The sequence below is a fragment of the Falco naumanni genome, chromosome 1 (assembly GCF_017639655.2).
Source record: "Falco naumanni isolate bFalNau1 chromosome 1, bFalNau1.pat, whole genome shotgun sequence".
NCBI classification, from domain to species: Eukaryota; Metazoa; Chordata; class Aves; order Falconiformes; family Falconidae; genus Falco; species Falco naumanni.
Genome location: NC_054054.1, coordinates 24488136 through 24509796, shown reverse-complemented (window position 1 = coordinate 24509796; position 21661 = coordinate 24488136). Strand labels below are relative to the sequence as shown.

The 21661-nt window shown below is 41.7% G+C and overlaps 1 protein-coding gene across 2 annotated transcripts in view; it reads right to left on the bottom strand.

Annotated features, from left to right (window-relative positions):
* Positions 1-21661, bottom strand: part of MOB1B (MOB kinase activator 1B) — a 44915-nt gene that overhangs the window by 9179 nt on the left and 14075 nt on the right. For both annotated transcript variants that reach the window (XM_040586474.1, XM_040586482.1), the window contains exons 2-4: positions 13072-13238; positions 8049-8142; positions 437-570 (exon numbers count right to left, since the gene is read on the bottom strand). In XM_040586474.1, coding sequence (XP_040442408.1) covers positions 437-570; positions 8049-8142; positions 13072-13238 — 395 coding nt within the window. The remainder of the gene's footprint in view (positions 1-436; positions 571-8048; positions 8143-13071; positions 13239-21661) is intronic.

The following is a 21661-nucleotide window of genomic DNA, read 5'->3' as shown; positions in this document are numbered from 1 at the left end:
CTTTGGAGGTAACACCTAGGAGAAGATCCCCACAAGGACCAGACATCTTTCCTGCCATCAGAAAGTTTCCAGTTTGTACCAATTACTGTTTATAAGGGTTTGAGACCCTCTGCCTTATTTCTAAGGAAACAACCCACTGTTCAAAATGAAAAAAACATCACTTTTGATCAACACAGTTCCTTATTTAATAGAAACAGTACTTCCTGCATTCAGAATTGTGATAGTTTATTACTATTATTAACACATGGATCAGAGTTCATGTACTACCACACAAATTTTATCTCAAGAGATAAAAATGCCTTTACATATATAATGTAACCTTTTAAAGTTGCCCTACTCATCAGCCATTTAGGAGACTTTTTAATGTTGTAAGACTTGAATATTCCTGTACAACTGTAATCCAAACACATTGTTCAATTTTACTTATTTACTTTACCTATTTTAGAAGGAAATAGCGTTTCATCATCCAGCTGATCCTGGACCCAAGTCATCAGGTAATCAATGTACTTTGGTGCAGAGCACTTAATTGGTTTCTTTATGTTTGTCCCATCTGCCCAGTGGTACTCATATCTGGGTTGGGACAACAACAACAAGACATTTCTTAACACAAGTGAATCATTCACATCAAGGCCTGGAAGGCTGCTCCTCCTGCTCCGCGCCCCGCACTCCCACACCCTCCCACAGCCCTTTCTTGAAACTAAAGTCCAAATGCTCCCAAGCCACCCACAGCTGCTCTGTACCCGATCTCCCCACTGCAGTTCTGCTTTAGCTGGACTCTCTTCTGCAGTCTGTGAAGGCCTCCAAGAACTTCATCCTTTACAGCACAGCTCATTCATTCTCAGTTGCAACGCTCCTGCCAAAATGCACATAGCAGCCTGCAGTCAAACCTGCATCTCTATACATCAACAGGTGCTGTGTGCATAGGTGTCCAATACCTGAAAGGCCAACAGCTACTTACTCTTTTTTGAAGCTTCCTGCCTGCCTCCCCACACACACATAGAAGAAAACCATTACAGCCCATTGAAGCGAAACATCAAGAAGTTACATCAGATTCTCACACAAATAAAAGCTAAGCTACAGGTCTCAAATCCGTGAAGGCACCCAACTGACTTCTAATGTGAAATTTCACGCAATCAGCCCTAGCAAAAGGCTTCTCTTCACCTCCACCGGCAGAGAACTACAAAATGAGTGGCCATGCTCAATATCTGCAGCAGCTGGCACCCAGACACATTAGACCCCTAAAACCTAAGGATTTCTCTACATTTGAAATTTTCTTACAGATTTTGCATAACTGAAGACCAAACTACACTGGCTCTTGCCAGAGATCCCAAATTATAATTGTGTTAGAGACACAGAATAGATTCAGAGGTAGGTTAATGCCATGGAATACTACTACAAAACTGGAAGCTGGTATGAAGTGTCTTTTAGCTAACAGTTAGAAGAAAGCTTCTAGGCTAAATAGTCCTCCCCAGAAAATGTTCATATCTGAAGGTCTAGTGCTACCGTGCAGCACACCAAGACTCAGAATAATCTGGGTTTCCAAGTTATACCACTGACCCACTTAACAATTGCAGGTCAGTAACTGTCTTTTAGCTTAATTCTTCCTTCTGTACATACGGTTATGTCACACCTTTACAAGCCACTGACATGACCATGAAATATTAAAACATGTGCTCTTTTTATCCTTTTCCATTCACAGAGCTAATAAAAATTGACATCTTAGGAAGCACATTTAAAGATTCCAGCATCATTAATTTTAATGTTATCACTTTAACATCAAGAATTTCAAAAGCCATGGAAAAATGTATTAAGCAGCATCCATTTAGATGCATAAGAGAAACAAGTCCTTGTGATATTAGAATTGAACAGGTATTTCGATCGGCTTGGGGAATACAGTTGACACACATCCAGACACAGGGAAGGATGGTTCATCTTGGCAACAAATAGCTTAACAAAACCAAACACTTTTAACGTTGGGAGTCTGATAATACCAGCTTTCAAGTGAAGCACAGTGTTCCTTTCTATGTCTTGCTGAGTACAAATGCACATATCTTAATATTCCTTGCCAATCTGTAACATCTGAGCAGTTTCTTCTCATCAGCACAGAGCCATGCATAGCCCTCTCTTTTAGATCTGAACACAGCATCATCTCTCACGTCAGTTTTAAATCAGCCAGCCTTGCTCAGCCAGCCAGCACTGCTGCAGAACAGCTATCAGTGGGGTGAGCCTGCTGCCAAGCCAGGAGCGAAAAGGACTCCTGAGTTCAGCAGCTCGGAAATCCTCCCAGAGAAACCAATGAACAATGATTCGGACTAGCTGCAACACTCCTCTTTGAAAAATACAAAATTAAAAAAAAAAAAACAAACACCAAACAAAAAAACCCCCAAAACCAAAACATACAAGGATAGTGATGTCAGCTCAGTTACGCTTAGACAGGAAACATACGCACTACATCTACAAGTTATATCTCAGTTCTTAAAACCTCATGAAGTTCAACAAGGCTAAGTGCAAGGTCTGGGTCAGGGCAATCCCAAGCACAAATACAGGCTGGGCAGAGAATGGATTGAGCGCAGCCGTGAGGAGAAGGACTTGGGGGTGCTGCTGGACAAGAAGCCCAACACAGCCGGACAATGTGCACTCACAGCCCAGAGAGACACCCGTGCCCTGGGCTGCACCCAGAGCAGCGTGGCCAGCAGGGCAGGGGGTGATCCTGCCCCTCTGCTCCGCTCCAGCGAGACCCCCCCTGCAGTCCTGTGTCCAGCTCTGGGGCCCCCAGCACAAGGAGAACACGGACCTGTTGGAGAGAGACCAGAGGAGGCCACGAAGATCATCAGGGGACTGGAGCAGCTCTCCTGCGCAGACAGGCTGAGAGCTGGGGCCGTCAGCCTGGAGAAGAGGCGGCTCTGGGGGAACTTACGGCACATTCCAGTGCCTAAAGGGGCCGTCAGGAAAGCTGGAGAGGGGCTTTTTACAGGGGCCTGTAGTGATAGGACAAGAGGGAATGGCTTTAAGCTGTGAGAGGGGAGATTTACATCAGATATGAGAAAGAAGTTCTTCACCGTGAGGGCGGCGAGGCGCTGGCACAGGCTGCCCAGAGCAGCTGTGGGTGCCCCATCCCTGGCAGTGCTCAAGGCCAGGCTGGACGGGGCTGGGAGCAGCCTGGGCTGGTGGGAGGGGTCCCTGCCTGTGGCAGGGGGGGAACTAGATGGTCTCAAAGGTCCTTTCCAACCCAAACCACTCCGTGATTCTTTTTAAAATAATTACAAGAGATGTTATTAATAGTTAGTATTTCTACTTCAGATAGCATTCTCAATTTCGTTGTTTTTTCTTAGTACAGCAGTAGCATACCACAGTGTTTGGGCTGCAGCCACCACCGTTTAAACCTTCCCTTGCTATCTCCAATTAGTATTGTGTGGAGACTGGAGGTCTTCCATTTTAAAGATCATACACATAATTTTATACAAAACTTAATTGTATCTGATAGATCTGGCTTCTGATGCTGTTTAACAAATTCAGTTTTGTCAAAACAGTAACTGGGAGAACATTTTCACAATAAAAAAAATTTACAAGCTATTACGAGTGTGCTGCTCACAATGGTATAAAAAAATCCCATTTTCATAAGGGCAACAAATCTAAAGGTCTGTAAGCATTTTAAAACTGCATCTCAAGACACACACAAAAATTCCACATGCTCTGAATGGACCACCTGTCTTGAAAAAAATCAGCATTCTTCACCGTGTATTATATACGTGTATATACCGTATATATACACGTGTATAATACCACCCAGTATTACCCTAATACTGATATTTAAGTGGTATTAACATAGGACTAATATCAACACTTAGATGAGGTGCCGGGTTCAGTCTATAGACCAAGGAAGACAACAAACTACATTACATGCTAAAAATCTCATCCAAATATCATACATCTATAAGAAACCTACCTCCCTCCCCACTCTCCAACACTATGGGTTAACTCTGCATGTTTTAAAGGGATGCCACAGAACGACCCTTTAAGTAACACAGCTCTTGAGAAACAGCAGATAGATCCTGACAAAAATTAAGTCATATACAGAATCTGAAAGTATTCCAGCAAAGACCCCACGCTGGACGCAGTGGGTGTAATGTTGACGGTTGTTCCTAGGCTGTCAAAAGGCTTGGCGTTCACAAGGAAGGGGAAAATGAACTCTTCCTAAAAGGTTAAACATGCCACTGATAACACATCAAGAAGCCTAGCCCAACTTCTTAAACAAAAACAGAAAATCAAAACACATCCAAAAAAACATAACCACATATTAGAATCATTTGAGCTGGTACAGGAAATGAAGGGTAAAAATCACATTTCTAGCTCAAGCTTGTGAGCAAACACCTACAGCTCTGGTGATAGAAACCAATTAACCTTATTGTGATAGGCAGTTCTTCTACAGAAAATACATTTTTAGAAACATCTAAAGTTTAGCAGATCTTTTTAAGGGCAAAACAATATGTGAAGGATAGAGCAAGAAATACACAGTTCACTTCACCAAGTGCAGGGAAGAATAACAATCCCTAACAACTCTGGCAGAATTCTTTCATATGAATAAACACAAGTTATTTGCCACTTTTAAACAGAAAACCCAACTATGCCCCTCACACTGAAAAATATCCCTAAGCATAAACAATCATAGGACCAGCTCCTCTACCACACAATTACATGTACATGGCCAAAAAGAAAAACAAGCAAACACCAAAAAAAACCCACAAAAACAACAAAGCAAGAAAAACCAGCTTGACTAAAATTAAAACTGTCACCTTGTCCAACAGCAATAAAATGCAGTGGCTCAGTAACATCTTTTAAAAGATTATCAGACATTTATGTGATCCTATCATGTCTGAATCTCAGTGCATCTGTATTACACCGAGACTGCTGAAAAATACTGTTTTGACCCTCAGTCATCAAGTGACACAGGCAGAGAGAAGTGCACCACAAAAAGGCAAAAGGATTGCTGTTGTGAAGAGCCCATGTATTTCAAGGACCTGTTGACATGACTTACTCTTTTTTTTTTTGTTGCAGACACACTGGGCAGAAGACAGCATGTGAACATTCAATTACGCTTATTACACCCACGTAGGATTTGTGGGATCTGCCCATGTTGGAATGCCCACCTATTCTGTTGTGAACATATCAAGACAGAAGCAATGCAGACCAACAAACCTCAGGAAAAAATCAGAAGGATCTCACCACCATTAAGAGTGAGCTTAAGGCACTCAAACAAATGCCCCACTTCAGACTTCCAGCTTTGAAAAACGCAGCAGCCATATTCTTCCTTTGTGCTCTTACTGAAGACTTACAACCAGGGAGGAAAATAAAATTCTCCTCACCCAATGCTGGTAAATTAACAGATCACTTCTGTTCAGGTTCTGAACTTATTATCATGCATGTTGTGCTCACTGTGACACTGCAACTGATACAAGGCTAGCAAGAAGCGATAACCAACAAGGGCTTGGTTGGTTGGTCGGTCTTTGCTGAAGTGAAAAGAATGGAACACTACCGTGAGTAATCCCATGTTTTGGAACAAATGAAACCAATACTTTTTTCAAATTGTTAGACAATGAGCTGTACAGCAGGAGAGGAAAATCTGCTCTTGATCTTTACATCAATCCTTAACTAACACCCTGAAAAAAGCTAGAGTCAGCAATCCTTCCAGAGAAGGCAAATCCAGAAGAAATGAAACTGATCCCACAGCACACAAAAAATTACTCGCCTCAGCTAAGCCCTTCTGTTAAGATCACTACCAAAAAGAACCAGTGGGCTGCAGAAGTAGCCATACAGCCCCAAGCACATGCTTAAAAGTAGCCCTTTAGAGAAGACAACCTTCCCTGTATCAAAAATAAAACACAAAAAACCAGACATGAACCTAGGTGACTTGTCTGTTGACAGGGTCGTCTTTTGGTTGGGTTTTTTTTTTTCCTTTAAAGGGCTTTTAAAGGCAGAACATCAGTACTAGGCAGGGGATACAGGAAACATCACACTTCTGCTCTGGTTACCCTCTCTCTTTAGGCATCTGGTTTATTTTTCTAGACTGCTACAAGTTTGTCAGCTATGCTCTGAAAATTGTGCCTGCACCATGATGAGTTCTGAACAGCTATGCCTAAGTATGCACCAGCACCTTACAACCCTTTTTTAACATTTCAACCATAAGCCCTTTTCCAGTGGGAATGCAAAAATCAGATTTTGAAGCCACAAAGTGCTCACCGCTTTGGCTCTCTCCAGCTACTCATGCTACTGCTGCCTAATCTGTTTCAAATGACCTTATGCAAGTTGTTTCATCTAACTCATACTCTTTTGTCTGAAATAGATGAGGATGCAATACCGGTAGTAGCTGAGCCATGGATGTAAGCAGACAGCAACCTTCAGCCTAGAAGCACTAATAAGCACCTAAGACTCAATGCCTCTTCAACTAATACAGCTTGAGCCAGAAGAGAATAGGAAACTGAGATACGTAACAGAAGGAAAAAAACCACAATTCATAAATATCACTGCTTTCATGCTGACATGTTTTCCAGCAGTGCCTCCCTGGAAAAAAAATTTGCAGGCCACCTTTTGAGTGAAGGAAAGCCACACTCACTCAAATTAAAAAACATTATATATGCTTTGCTGCCTGTCACCACTAAACTCACAAATCATTCGTCCATGTGCTTGGCTGGCCTCAGCCCCTCACATGCACACACGCTTCTGGTCCTTCCACAAAACCCACCCCTGAGTACAGGTAGGGGCTGCACAGTTTGGGGAATGCTGTACGAATCCTATAGACACCTCATTAAAACCTTGGCAGAATGCATCCTCTAGCCTCCAGCATGTCTTTCCTACCCTGCTTCATAACTATTTGAGTATGATACATATTGCTATCAACGGTTATCAGTCTCTTTGGAGAGAAATAAATTGTTTAGTCTGGCAAGCAAACAGCTAAGCCTTTAATAATTAACCTCCACCCCCAAATAACTGCTTCTCAGCAGACAAACAATAAAGCAAAGAAATGTTTTTATGCTCTTATTTATTAAATAAGAGTCTTTTCTGCACGCCAGACAGACACACAAAGCAGACAATGGGCTACATTATTGCACAAGCTTAAAGTTTTTTTGCATAATGGTAAAGTTCTATTCCTTTTGTTTTTCACCCTTCATTTTGCACCAGCAGGTCTGCCTGCCCACGCTGGTTTTGGCAGTCCATTTTTAGTTCAAGAAGGTGGTGCCAAAGCTTCTCTTGGTCCACCTGGCTGCTTTCACCTCACAGCAACACCCTTCTGCATGCCCACTGCTCTCCACCACACTGGCTAGCAATTACTGGCTTCAAACAATAACAACACATGTCATTATCAAGGAAGAGGAAGTGGAGGAGAGGATTGTTTTTCTATATTGTTTATTAAGATTTTACAGTAGCTTAGAAGGAAGCAGTGCCCTCCCTCACCACTTGCTTAGAAATGCAGGTATTTTCTTCTTTGGAAGACACTAGGCAGTTAGAGAGCAGGAAAAACCACAAATGTTTAATGTCTGTACAAAAGCATAAGCAAGAATCAAAGAAGTGAAATTTAACCAAGGCACAGGGTAGGGGACTCCTATCTACAGGCTATAGACTACTAGAAACTGTAGCCAAGTTTAGCCCTACAATACCTACTCCAGGATTCTGGTAAGCCCTAATTGAATGCCTGCTTATAAAAACTTCAAATTTTAATTTAAGAAACCCTCATTAACAATTCAGACCCAAAAAAGGGGGGGGGGGGGGGGAAGATTTTTTGTTAATCGGTTTACTTCCCAGGCTAAAGAAAAATCAAACCACCAATAAAAACCCAAATAAAAAACCAACCCAAACACCCCACCTTTCCATTCCCCACTCCCTTAACAAAGGTTCAAGAAATTTTTCCTTCCACAGGTAACAAAAGCAGACATCCTTTCCCCCCACAGAAGTTATCTTTGGTACTCAACTGAGCTAGCCTCAAGTTTTCAAATACAAAATCACCTCACCTCGAAAACTACACACGCTCAACACTGTGTAACAAATGATCTTACTTGGGGCCAGCAGACATCACAGGGCAGCTCTCCTCTGTGCAGAAGTCTGTAATGGTTCCATAAAGCATATTGATCTGGTTGAAGAAGTCGACAGCTGTAAAACATTTAAACCATCAATTAGCACCCTGCAGTGTAACGGCAACACAAGCTTCCCACAGCCTTAACTGTAAAGCATACACTGCTGAAGAGGGTCCTGGAATATTCTGAGGGAAAAAAAACCATTGTTACTGTTTTTTAAAATGTATTACAAAGGAGATGCAGAATTCAACCACCAACTTTCTACAACGGCCTCTGGCAAAGTTGTCCACTGCAGCAAAATCTTCATTTGAATGAAGCAAAGGGAAAGAGAAAGCTCAGTTAATAACCTTTTCTGAAAGTCTGGTGCATTTTAGTAGAATCTCAAATTCTACTAGCAAGTCTGGAATAAAACAAAAGATTTTCAGTGTAAACTTTCCAGCTAGAGACAGCTGTTACTCATTAGGTGACACTGACTTCCCTCAGGCTTCGTACTTCAAAAGACTATCTTTTCAAAAAATATTTCATAGAATCACAGAATGGTTTGGGATCAGAAGGCACCTATTATATATGCCTTTTAGATATTCCATCTATATGGAACTAGATGATCTTTAAGATCCCTTCCAACTCAAACCATTCTATGATTCTACAAATATAGTTCAACCCCCCTGCAGTGGACAGGGACACCTCCCACCAGCCCAGGCTGCTCCCAGCCCCGTCCAGCCTGGCCTTGAGCACTGCCAGGGATGGGGCACCCACAGCTGCTATGGGCAGCCTCTGCCAGCGAAGTGAAGAATTTTCTTCCTAATATCTAATCTAAAACTCCCCTCTTTCAGCTTAAAGCTGTTCCCCCATGCCCTATCGCTACAGGCATTTCTTCCTAATACCCGATCTAAATGCACCCCCTTTTAGTTATGTTATGGTCAAATGCTACAGGTGTGGAAGGTGGGTACAGAAGTCATGACATAGGAATAGTCACAGTGCCAAGCAACTTCTGCTCCTTAGATTAACAATTAATTACCACAAATCGGTATTTAAGCCACAATGTTTCCTCATTATAAACTACCCTTAAGAGTCTTGTGCTGGGGGTTTATGGCTTAAGTTTTGTTATATGTTTGGGAAAGCAGCTCTCTTCGCCAAACCTTTGTCTTTTTTTATATGGTCTACAGCTGAATTACTGAAATAAAAGACCAACAGTTAGCATATCTAAATACTCCCATAGTTCTTACTACATTAAGTAGGTGCTTAATTACTTTGAAAGCAAAGCTCTTCTTCAATAACCTAACCACAGGTTCTGTTCTTAGGAACTGTCAAGAGTTTATAAAATCCACTTTACCTCCCCTCAATGAATGGTCCCCCTTGCGTTTGTTGGGGAGCACAGCACATTACCACGGCACCAGTATGTAAATATAACTTTTCAAAATGTCTTTCAGACAATCGATGTCATGAGTAAAAATTGAAAGGTGACCAATATTAAAATTAAAAACTAGGAAATAAAATTTTAAGTAGGCTGGGTTAAATTCTTATACCTAAGTGCATGATGTGGTTCCAGAATAAGTTTTACTACATATTCCTGACTCCCTTATCCTGTAACAGTTACTGTAAATTCTGCTTCTAGATGAACCCAAGTAGTACAAGCATACAGGAACTTAAAGATTTTTGAGACTAGCTTTGGTATTCTTATTTATCCATTTTTATGAATCGGTGAAATTTAGCTATCACATAAAAACCCAAATCAAGTGTGGTAGAGTTCAATTCCTTCCATTCAACCACAGCGCTTTGCAAATTTTAACTATTCCACCGACCGAATCACGTCTGCAGAGCTAGTCCTCAGGGTGAGAAAACAGTGCACAGGTTTGTCTGGGCTCAGCATCACTTAATTTACTCCAGTGCTACCTGCATTATGCCTGCGATTCAATGTGCCAGTGACAAACTGCTTCTTTGTTGAGACAGATTTCAGGAATACTCAAACAAACTCCCTTAGGAGCAGTACTGACAGTCCAATCATGTCACCAAACAGCCATTACTCAATTTGGCATTCAGGTGAAAGCTCTTCAGTCTAAGCCAACAGGGAAAGAGTTCTCCTGTGACTGCTCTCTGCAGTAGTCACACATATTTGTCTTAAATTAAAAAAAATTAACTTAATTAGTTTAAAAAAATGAGTTGAAACAACAGTTACCACTTGCAACACTGAACAGTCTCATACAACCGATCTGCAGGACACTGGAATTAACACCAACAACACACTCCTCTCAATTGGGTGCCATGGCAAAGAGAAGCCAGCATAACACTTAGTAGCCTAACCAGATTTGTGTTCCTTGCTTAAACTTTATTACAGAGCTACCCAGTTTTATGTAATGAAATAGAGATCGACATCCTAAATGCAGGCACCAGCAGATATCGCTTACTGTGAAATTAACTGATGGCTGAAGGGAAGGAAGGGTTAAATACTGCAGCTCCCCTCACTAATTTTTCCACAGAATAAACATCAAAGATTACACAAACAGTTATGGCAGCAAGTTACAGCTACTGTTCAGCAGATGCAGGATATGAGCTAAAACTGTGTCCTGCAACTTCCCAGGTATAAAAAAAGGGAAGCAAATAAAAACTGGTAAGGCAAGCACCTAGCACAACTCAAGTCCAGCAACAAAAATCTGTTGAGTGGGTTTCTTTTTTTTCTCCTGCGCAGCAAAAGCAACATCAGGAAAGGATAAAAAAGTTACAGAGGTTCAGGAGGACTCCTAAAGCTTGTTCGGGTGGGGGAAGAGGCAGTTAATGAAGGCAGCAAGAAGTGGTTATAAACAGCCCTCGTTTCTTAAGCATACGCAAGAACTGATAATTAAGTTTCCAGTCCCTGCTCCCAGTAGAAACCACAGCCCAATGTTTGCTTCAAGGCAAGCATGTTCAAAAAACCCACACAGACTTCAACAAGATGACTGATTATTGTGAATCCCACACTTGCAAGCCTCAAAAGGCCATAAGACACACCATCCATCCATCCATCCATCCAAGCCAGCAGCATGTGACAAGCAAGAAAAATGTAAGGACCTCCTTTCCAGCTTGTGTAAAGCTGTATGGGGTCTCCACATATTTTCATTTCCTCCTTTTACTTATTGTTCTTAAGTTTTGAGGGCTTAGATTATTTTTTCAAAGTGCTTTTCTACTCAAAGAAGTGCATACTGTCTTGTGTTGTATTGCAAAGATATGGGCAAGATGCACTTTTGAAATTATTTTTTAGTATTTTCACATCAAGGAGATTTCAAAATGAAACTCAAAACAAACCAATTATACACTTCTCACCTTTTTTTATTTTGAATACATATTTGAAAAACCTACACATACATCAACTCGTTACGATCAAACATCAGTAAGGCTAAGAGTTGAGCAAGAAGCAGAGAGCAGAGCCCATTCGGTCCTGTGCTCTCGCTACTGTGAAGGGCAAAACCAGTGACATTAAGTCACACATTTGATTTCCTTTTTAGATCTCTCCATCAACAGAAGGGGCTCAAATCTACCATGAACTGGTACTAGGTGTGGGAGAGGGATGCTGTAAATGAAGGGAACATATAATGAGTTCATCGCTTCTAGACAAAAAAAATAAACATTTAAAACCCCACTTTGCTGCAGGAAGCAGGAAAGAAGACCATTTCATTACAAAACACAGCTGCTGACAAAAGACTGGGAGCTGCCTTTTGCCACCCAGCTAATTTAGCAGTCAAGTCATTTGGGAAGGGAAAAACACCACTGCCACACAGGAAATAAGAGACATGGAGTGAAGGAGCCACCAAAAGGGAAGGATGCCAGCAATAGATGAAGCATCTTTAGTAATGCTTAAGTAATCTTAAGTAATGCTTACTCATAAAAATGGGCTGGCTTTTTTTCTAGACAGTTTTGCAATACAGCATTAACAAACTTTTATAAAGAATGGTGTCAGCAGTGGCAAGTCATGTATCAGAGCACTGTGTGGCTAATTGGGAAGCGGAAGGTTGAAGCCATATGACAGTTTCACTTCCCAAACACCTCAAAGAGCAAGAAGAAATAGACAGAACCACACAAACAATTAGAATACATTTATCTTGAGCATAATTTATACTGCATTGCAGTGCATAATCAATACTGTACAATCAGGGAAGCATGCCAAGCCAAAGACACAAAAAGATGATGAAATACCCAGACACAGGGGCAGCCAAAACCCTGCACGGGCTAAGGAGCATGACAGGACTTGGGTTAATCCATTCTTTAGGAGCAGAAGGCAGGCAGCAAATTCATGCAGCAGGGAGAGGAAGGCGGAGGAAACATGGTCAAGCAATCAGAAAACACTAATTTTGGCATCATTGTTTGGCCTGACCTAGCATGAAAGCAGAGCTAGGACAAAGAGCTTTAGAGGAAGTTAAAATAATGACATCAGAGACTTACCAGAGCAAAGGCTCACAACTCAGTAGAAACAAAAGGAATTAACTAACTTTAGGAAAATTACAAAGATCAATCTCTGGGTTTGTTACAGGCACAAGGAAAGCCAGGCCATTCGTTTGACTGTAGTCTCTAGCACCTTTTATACCTGGGCCCTCATGCTTAACTAAATTAAGGTTTTACACTTAGCATGTAGAGGCTTGACTATACCACTGGGTTACAACCCTAGCTGAGAAGGAACTAGAGTAAACATATTGAGGTGGCACTGACAGGCTACTTTCTAAAAACAGCAGTGACATTCCTACTGCAGCACTTGTTTGTGATCAAGTGCTCAAACTGTAACCACTAAAAATAAGAATTCTTTTGTTAACAGGAACATATTTTTGGCACAAGGAGATTAAGAAATTTTTGTTCTCTGTGAGATGCTCTGCATCTGTCAGTTCTAAATGATACGACATTCACCTCTCCCAACAGCAACAGAGTGGTGCGTGCAGGACAGAAGAGCCTAGCCCACTAGAAAGGGGCACACAGTCATCCTCCCACAAGTGTCAGGCCACATTCAGCAACCCCCTTATGAAAAAAAGGTGAGCCAACTTACTGTTAACTGCAACCCATTCATTTAAGTCTTCACCCTCTGGAAGCATAACGGCCATCCGGAGGTTACCACTTCCAAGCGTGGCTTCGGCATGTTTTAGCAGCTCATACTGGTGAGACCCCTCTGGAATATTCTTCTTTGGTTTGAAGGTTTTGGAAGAGCGACTACCACTGCAGAAGGGAGAGGAAATACTTAGAAAACTTGTGGAAAGGAAAGGGAATAAGAAAGGAGTGGAGAAGTCACACTTACACATGGAATTACCATTAAATACTATCCCCACTCCCGTATTTTCATGTCAAAAAAGGGTATTTAACAAGAACTGGGATGCACAAGTAACAAGTGCTTTGACTTTTTTGTTTTAAACAGTTCAACGATTCTCCACTACCCTGCCTTCTCATCTGCTCACCCTACTGTTAAGCCAGCCAGATAATTGGGAACACTCAGACTCCCTTCCCTCTCTCAGCAAAATGGATTGCAGGCAAGACAAGACAAACAGTATCTCCTTCCCCAGAATTTGGACAGCCACATATCCGTGACAGCAGCCCTGCCAATGGAAATCTTTACTCTGAACAGTCATAAAGCTTGTTATGGTAATTAAAGTCACTATTTATTTAACCAAAAAAAACCATGTTTTTTTTCTAACACCCAACTTTGAGACATGAAATGTCAGCACACCTGTGCAAGTGTAATAAGAAGATAGGGACAACCTGTTCAGATCCCTGTCTTTTCAAATCAGATATGATGTGCTAAATAGTTACTATTAATTCCTCAAACCCAAACTGCTGTTATTTAGGAAGGCGTACTTTCTGCAGAACTAGCCAATTCAGAATAATATTTTAGCTACCAATAAAATAACTTTTCCAGTATCTGGTATTGTGTAGGAACTTAATTTTCACAATACAGTTGCTCAAAAATACATGAAGACATTAGCTGAAGGCTGATACAATTCCCCATTTTCCACAAACTTTCTACGTCATTTTCCCCTGGTTTCACAGCATATAGACCTTTCAGCCTAACAGTTAGGTGAGAAATAAGGATGACAACTTTTACAACTTTCATGTAATTTTCTTACATATAATTTTGTTAGAAAAACATGGACTCACTTAGAAAAAAAGTTAAGACATTTGAATTTAAAATTATGGCAGTGAGCCTGGATGACACATTAACCCCTAACATGTCAGAAACATGACATGTAAAATTAAATATTTGCAGTAAAGTGTCAAATGAGCCAATATTTGTGAATGTTTTGGTGTATGAGCTGAAAAAAGATTTCTGTCAAGAGTGGAAAACTGAACTCTAAATTCCAATGAAAGCAAGTAGAAAGATGTGAAAGCCAGACAGCAGAATTTTCACGACAAGTATTATGCAGTTCTCACTTCTTTATATATAAAAAGACTTTAGCAATTTTTCACCATCTCTCTACAGGACCAAACAGAATATTTGTTAGTGGTGCACAAGGGTTCTCCTCAGCTCACTAAATATTTAACGATTGAACGATTAGGGTTAATGATTAATGATTAGGGTTGTAAGCTTATCTTTGGGGAAATGCAAGTGACAGCTACCCGTCACACAGAAGCACTCTGAGAAACTTCATTCTGCATCTCATTTTCCCCACCATACCACAGTACAGCCATCAACAAAAAATTAACAAAGATCACTCGTTTCTACAATCCTGAATGCCAACAGCTCTAGCAGAGACACAGTGTGCACCAAAGAACACAACAAAAATTGTTCTTTCCAAAACACGAGAGGTGACTGAGAACATGCCAGTTGCCAAGCGTACGATGAAACTACCTAACAGTTCAGTAAGTCTCAGTTTAGACTTGAACAAGAGCAATGGAAGAAGAAAACACAGTGAAACTAGGCATAAATAATGAGCTCCCCAACATTCCTCTGGGCAGATAACAACTCTGCAGGTGCATCTTTGGGTATTGCACAGATCCCACAAGTCCGGCTGGTTAGAGATTTACATGGTCCTAATCAAAGGAGGAAGAGCAGCATCCTCCCCCTTCCAAAGTCCTCCAGTGTAATCCTGTTTTCTACCCTTTGTAAAGTAGCACTTGGCTGGACTAATGGGCATCGTGGCATGATCCAGGTGAACAGGCCTTGTACACTCACACAGATACCAAAACCATACTAATGCAGTCAGGTACTAAATGCAACCAAGAGCCAGAAGTAGGAAGAGGAAACATATAGCTCCCATATCCTCTCTTCTGGGACACTTCTTAACATGCACCCAGCCATTTGCATTTCACCCCGAGCAAGGACACCAGATTTCAATCTTAAATAAAGTAATTGCCTCCCAGTGGGATCAAGAAGCTTCTGTGGCTCAGGGAGTTCCCTTCACCTCCCACTCCTCCAGCCACCTGCACTTGTTGCCAGGCCAGGTTCAAACCAACTCTGAAGAAAAAGCAACTGAAAAAAACCACTGAACAAAAAAACCCCAAATCTTTTAACTGAGATTAACTTGAGTAGACCCAAGTTTTCCTCTTCAGGAATATACTACCCACTTTATAGCCACTATGCCAACACAGGGGGTAAAAATACAACTTAAAATATCTAGCCATTGCTTTGGTTTGTGGCGGCATGGACAGGGCTGATGCAAGGGAATATTCACAACAACTGAAGAGCTAGAGAGACTGGTATCGTTACCTTTCCATGCACGTCAGTGTAAGCCGAAGGAAAAACAGCACACACTAAACACAAGCACAGCACTTCCTAACGTGCTCACAAGATTTTGTTCTTATTCCATTTAACTAGATCATGAAGGAAACCAACTCCTAATACTTTCATGAAAAGCAAACCAAAGGTTTCCACAGACTTACTGCCACAAGAGTTCAAGTCACCCATTCATCATAAATGACAAGGTAAAGAAAGAGATTCCCTCCCCTCGCCCACTGCTTACATAGAATCCCCAATTCCTAACACTTAAGTCCTCCTTTCACCGTGTTTCAAAACCTAACCTACATCAGCTTCTCCTTCACAATACTATCATTTTCATGTAATAATGAAGACTGAAAAACTTAACTGCTGTAACTGGTCTGGTGCAGCTGCCCAAGGCAAAATCTACAAGCTCATTACAGAGCTACTGCTTTGTGCATGGAGCTCCCCAAGCGTGACGAGGAAAGCTCTACCCAGACAGAGACAGCACTTACCAAGAGGACTGAGATCACGAAGGACAGCATCCCACTAACAGCTTCAGTACAAAATCTTTGCTCAGGAGGAGCATACAGCATAGAAACATACAAAGCAGTAACTGGGAAAAGGTTATGAAATAACTAAACCAATAAATTGTTTGAATTTTATCAAAAAGGGTAAGCCAACAGAAGGGATGAGGGTTCAAGAACAAGGCACAAGGGAAGCATGGTGAAGGAACTGCCTTAATAAAAATATTTATTTTGAGAAAACTCTGGGTAGGAATTCAGTCCCTATCCACCCCAGACTGTTATCCTGCCAGATAACAAACCAAGTCACTGCAGATCTGCCGAATACCCAGCAGAGATCTTCTATGGTCAAGGAAGCAGAGACTGCACAACACATTGGATTATCATTAGGTATCACTTAATCCCTGCTACCCTCTTCCCAGAAGCAGAGGGCTCCTTCACATGAGCTGGCAAAAGCTGTAACAGAATACACAATGATATGGTCTCATCAGCTATCTAAATAAGGCATTCCGTATTTGCCTCCACTACCTTTCTGATCACTGCTTCTCAAACTCAGCACAGCCATCCTGACAGCAGGAAACGGTCTCACACAAAAGGCAGGCAGGCATCCAAAAGGAAAACTAATAAGGATAAACGCAGGCTGCTAGTCATCGTGTGCTATGGAAATATCTGCAATTTTGGCACAAAATTACCAGAATGCCATGCATCTATGCAGTTTACCATATGTGATACCAGTTAACTGCACGCACGGCCATGCACTCCTTGATACAAACAGAAGTTCAGGGACTCAACAACCTAATACAGGTTCTCTAAGCCAAAACCCTTACAGGACACATTTTCTCTTGGGAAGTCGAGTTACAAGTGCTGCTGCAAACGTTATTTCAACTACCTTGTCAGTTCAGAAGCTCTCCTATTCTTTAATAAAAAAAACCATCATTTATTTACGCCTTAGCACTGTCAGTTAACTACCTCTTCAAATGGCTACCTATGTAATCCTGCTCCCTCCCTAAACCCCGACCACAGCAGCATCTTGCTCCTGCTGCCCTACGCTATGATTCCCAACACTGAGCTGAAGCGATCTGAAAAGCCAGAATAAGTAATATTTTTCTTCCTATTATGTCAATCTGTTACACGTGACAGATTTAGATAGTTGTGTTGTTCCAGGTCTATTTCCTCAACTCCTTGAACTTCAGACAAAAAAGTAACTTTACAGGCCTGGCTGATGGCCAACAATACATACAATAATAGATGTCTTGATCAAAAGTATGACACTTTATTTTCACCTACATTCCATAACAGAATTAGCTATATCTGTGAGCCATTTCTCTGGAGATTTTAAAAGGCTCTGAGCTAGTGTGCAACACCTGCCTTTCCCTGCCAAGAGTCTCTGAACTCTCCTTCAGTTTCAAAACATCATATTAATGCAGAAGTGAAAGGGGACGGAGAAGCCCTCAGCAATACCGCACCGAAGATCCCATATAAAAAGGTCATGAAATGGGGAACAGATTGCATCACCCCCTCTATTTGTCACAACCAATTTCTAGTTTTTCAAGAAGAACCGACTTCTCAAAGAATTCTTGCAATTCCAAGGACGTTTTGCTCCCTTCACTCCCACATCCAATATTTCTAGCAAATTATGCCCTTCTATTTTTATAGGTAAGTACAGCTACAGCAGTGCCAGATGCAGTCCGACCCAGCACTAAATCTGGAAATGTGTTTAAAGGGATTGACTCACTGTGCCAGGATGAGCGTGGCAGCCTGGCCAGGAAGCCACACCGCCAAGCCGCAGGAGTGGCGTCCCACTCTCGCAAGCCCACACACTGCTTGGCCTCGCAAAGACGTCACAACTTGCTTGTAAGCAAGAACACAGCATTTCCTCCAAAGCTGTAATTTTGATCAAGTCATCTGCTGACAGGGAGGGTTTTTAATAACACGGATTCTGCAGGCTGTTCTGTCTTAGGTTAGCAAGATGACATTTACAGAAGAAAGGAGAAGTTTCAGGCGTCCTGCTTACACCACGCTTCCCAAGCTGCCTCAGCAGCCCACTTCAGCTTCAAACACAGCACTGGCAGATCTTTTACAATCAAAGCAGCTAAATATCCAGTCTAAACTCTTGATACACTTCTTGTTAACTGCAGGGAAGAAGCCACTTAAACCTTTGCACCCCTAAGAGAAGCACTTTGGCTGGCCTGGCTTAGACCTCCTCAAACCCAAGTGCAGTCTTTCAGTGGAGCGGTCTACCTATTTCTGTGAAGTCTGCTGCGTATCCAGGGAAGCTTGAATTAAACCAGAAAAGTTCAGGCTCCTTATGCACAAAACTTAAGGCTTCACAGCTTGTTTTTACCACAGAACTAACCTCAAGCTCTTACCTACTGTTGTGTCTAACATGGCTCAAACCGACAAGAAAAAACCCTTGCCCTGAATCCATTGTGCTTCACAACCAAACATATGGATGCAGACGTAAGCCCAAATCCTGCCAGACTGCAACCTACCCGTTTTGCAGCAGCACCGCAACCTAAACCACTGAAATACTAACAGTGCTCCGAAGTCTTCCTCAAATTCCTCAAGTAAACAAAACCAGAGCATGTTATCCCATAATTCACTAACAATTCATTACAGCATCTCCAACTAATGCAGTACTTATAAAGCACGTGATTGCTACACCATTGGCAAAATGGGAAGAGAAAAGGAGACACCATCCTGAAGATGATGTGAGAATCTGAAAAACTTTTTTTTTCCCCTCTGAACACCTACTTGCTCATCACATACTAAACTGACATCTTTTACAAGAAATCAATATTTTAAGATACCACAAGCATTCAACTTCCACAGCAAGTACAGAGAGCACTGCTCCTCCAAACTGTTGCAAGCTAACTGCAGGCTCAAGAACGCAGTGCTGCAAGCAGTGTAAATCATGTCATATGGGGCTCACCAGTGGACTGTTTTAACAAACATTAGAAAGGACAGAAACTTGCCCTGGGGAAAAATAAATAGAAAATGCTGCAGTGGCACCATTTTCAGGACACACCTGCCACCTATATTCTTCTAACTGGTATATAATGCTGAGGCCTTGGGATATTATCTTTCTTTCCTTGGGGGAAGGTGCAAGTAACTTACTTCCGCAAGTGCAGCTATACCACTCAGCGTCTCTCACAAGTGTTCACCACCACAGTCCAACTGAAATAAGCCCTTCAAAATCTTTGAAAGTACTCAAGAGATTCTGAAAAAGTCAAACTCAAGACAGCACACAGAACATTTACCTGGGGCATGGAAACTTTTCATATTTCAGCTCCTGCGTTTTCATCTTCAAAGGCCTTTGCAAGTATTAATTAATTCTCACAAAGTATCTTTGAAGTAGGCATCATTAGCGTCTTGTTAGACACCGGGAAACTGAGGCAGCAGCTCATTGCCAAAGGCCAACAAGTAAATTTATCAGATAAGTTCCCAAGTTTTAGTTCTGTATCTCCTTGTCTCTTTTCTCCTGCTGCACCTCTTTTTAAACCCCAATACGCAGAAAACTCTTAAGACTAGAACCAAATTCCAGAAAAGCAAACATTTCAAGCCTTCAAACAATAATATAGGGTTCAAATGAGAACACCCTGCTGAGAATAGATACAACAGAGTATGACCATGTTAGTTTCCAATAGTTAACATAGAAAGTTAAAAAAAAAACTCGGGCTCCTTTTTGGAAATTAATCAATAGCTGCAGTATTTAAATGCATTTTCCCTGTGACAATCACAGCATCAGAAGGACAGCAGGTAAAATTAAGCTGTACGTGTTCAAAATCTGCACTGACAAGATTTAACTTGAGCCCTTCTATTTATAAAACTGCACAGTCACAACATCTCTGTTCTAAAGAGAGATGGTGTGCAAGCCAGGCATTACTTTCTTACAATACCAAAAATACAATTATTTCCCAGTCACTTTTCCACTCATTAAAATAAGCTTGTCTCAGTCAGTTCACTTTAATTGGGAGGTAACAAATTCCATGTAAGAACTGGGGAAGCAAGCATTCCACAACCTCGTGTACCTTTGATGTACCACCATGCAGGGGGTCTAAAGACAAATCCAGTAACCACCAATTTAGGACAGAGAAAGACAGCCAAGGAAGCTTTAATCCCACGCGCAGAGGTTACAGGTGCAATGGGCCAGCGAAGCAAGAGCTTCTGCCATGCTCAGGGGGCAGGAGGAGAAATCCCAGAGCCCAGCTATTCAAGAGCTATACTCCATTTTTCAAATGCTGTTACTCCCCAATACTGCTTCCCATGAAGATGACTATGAGACTCATTGAACAGCACAGGCTAATGGTCTGAAATGAGCCATGGTGCTATCAGTCCAGCCAATTCAAATTCAGAAGACCTGCGTGCTCCGCGGCAGTCCAATACTGGGTTACAACTCAACATTTAAGAGGAATTTGAAATCTCAGCACACAAGCTGATAGGTCTCACCTTGAAAAACGTCCCTCTGTGTAAATTTTTCAGATATAGTCGCTGCATTATTCTGAACACTAATAAAAATAACATACTTCTAAAGACCGCTCCCATCTAACAAAAGTAACTTTCACAAATATTAAGCTGTAAAAAGTGTAATTCTCTGCACATGGAAGGAAACAGACTCTGCCAAGATCACTTAACTAATCAAAGCAGCCCGTCTGGGAAAGAGTTAAGAACTGCCAACTCCTTACACAACATAGCTTCGCTCCCAAAAGGTAAGTAGTGGTTACAAAGCAATTCCAGACCCAGGATTTTTGTTTTGCTTTGTCTCTTTTGTTTTTCTTAAGGAAGAATCAGTTGCACTGACTTGAAAAATTTCCACAGATCATTCCTATAGGAGCAGAATACACGTTGTTTGTTGTTTATATACTCTATTGGAGGAAACAGTAACTGAAAATATTAGATTAAGGCCACAAGCTTCCCATTGTAGCTAGTATGAGATACAATAATAACCTAAATTGTCTGCTCCACCTAGAATAAGTCACTGAAAGCAGAAATATTGAAGTTAAAAACGGTGAAAGTAAGGATGCCCAAGAAATGATTCTTCCCAAAGCTAACACTGCATATGGTAAGCAAGAGGCCTCAGCTTTTTAAGGAATGTCTTTGTGTGATGAACTCACCTACTGCCCGCCCAAGCCAAAGCCAGTTGCCAAGGCTACAAAAGACCGGTACCATGCTTTACAACCCAAGGAGCTGAAGCCAAGTTACTTCTCTCCAGATTTCAGCATGCTCCTTCAGGAAAGCTGTGTGGGGCACCTTCAGGAATAAGTACTCAATTCTGCCAAAGCAAAAATTGGGCTTCCATATATTTCTGTGCAAATCCATCCCTGTCACGTTCCCCCAGCGGCTCCTGCTTGCTCCAGAGCGGTGCTGCTTCCTGTGCTAAGCTGTCCTTTCAGCCAGCGGACTCCCTGTTGCAAGGGAAGGAGCCTGCC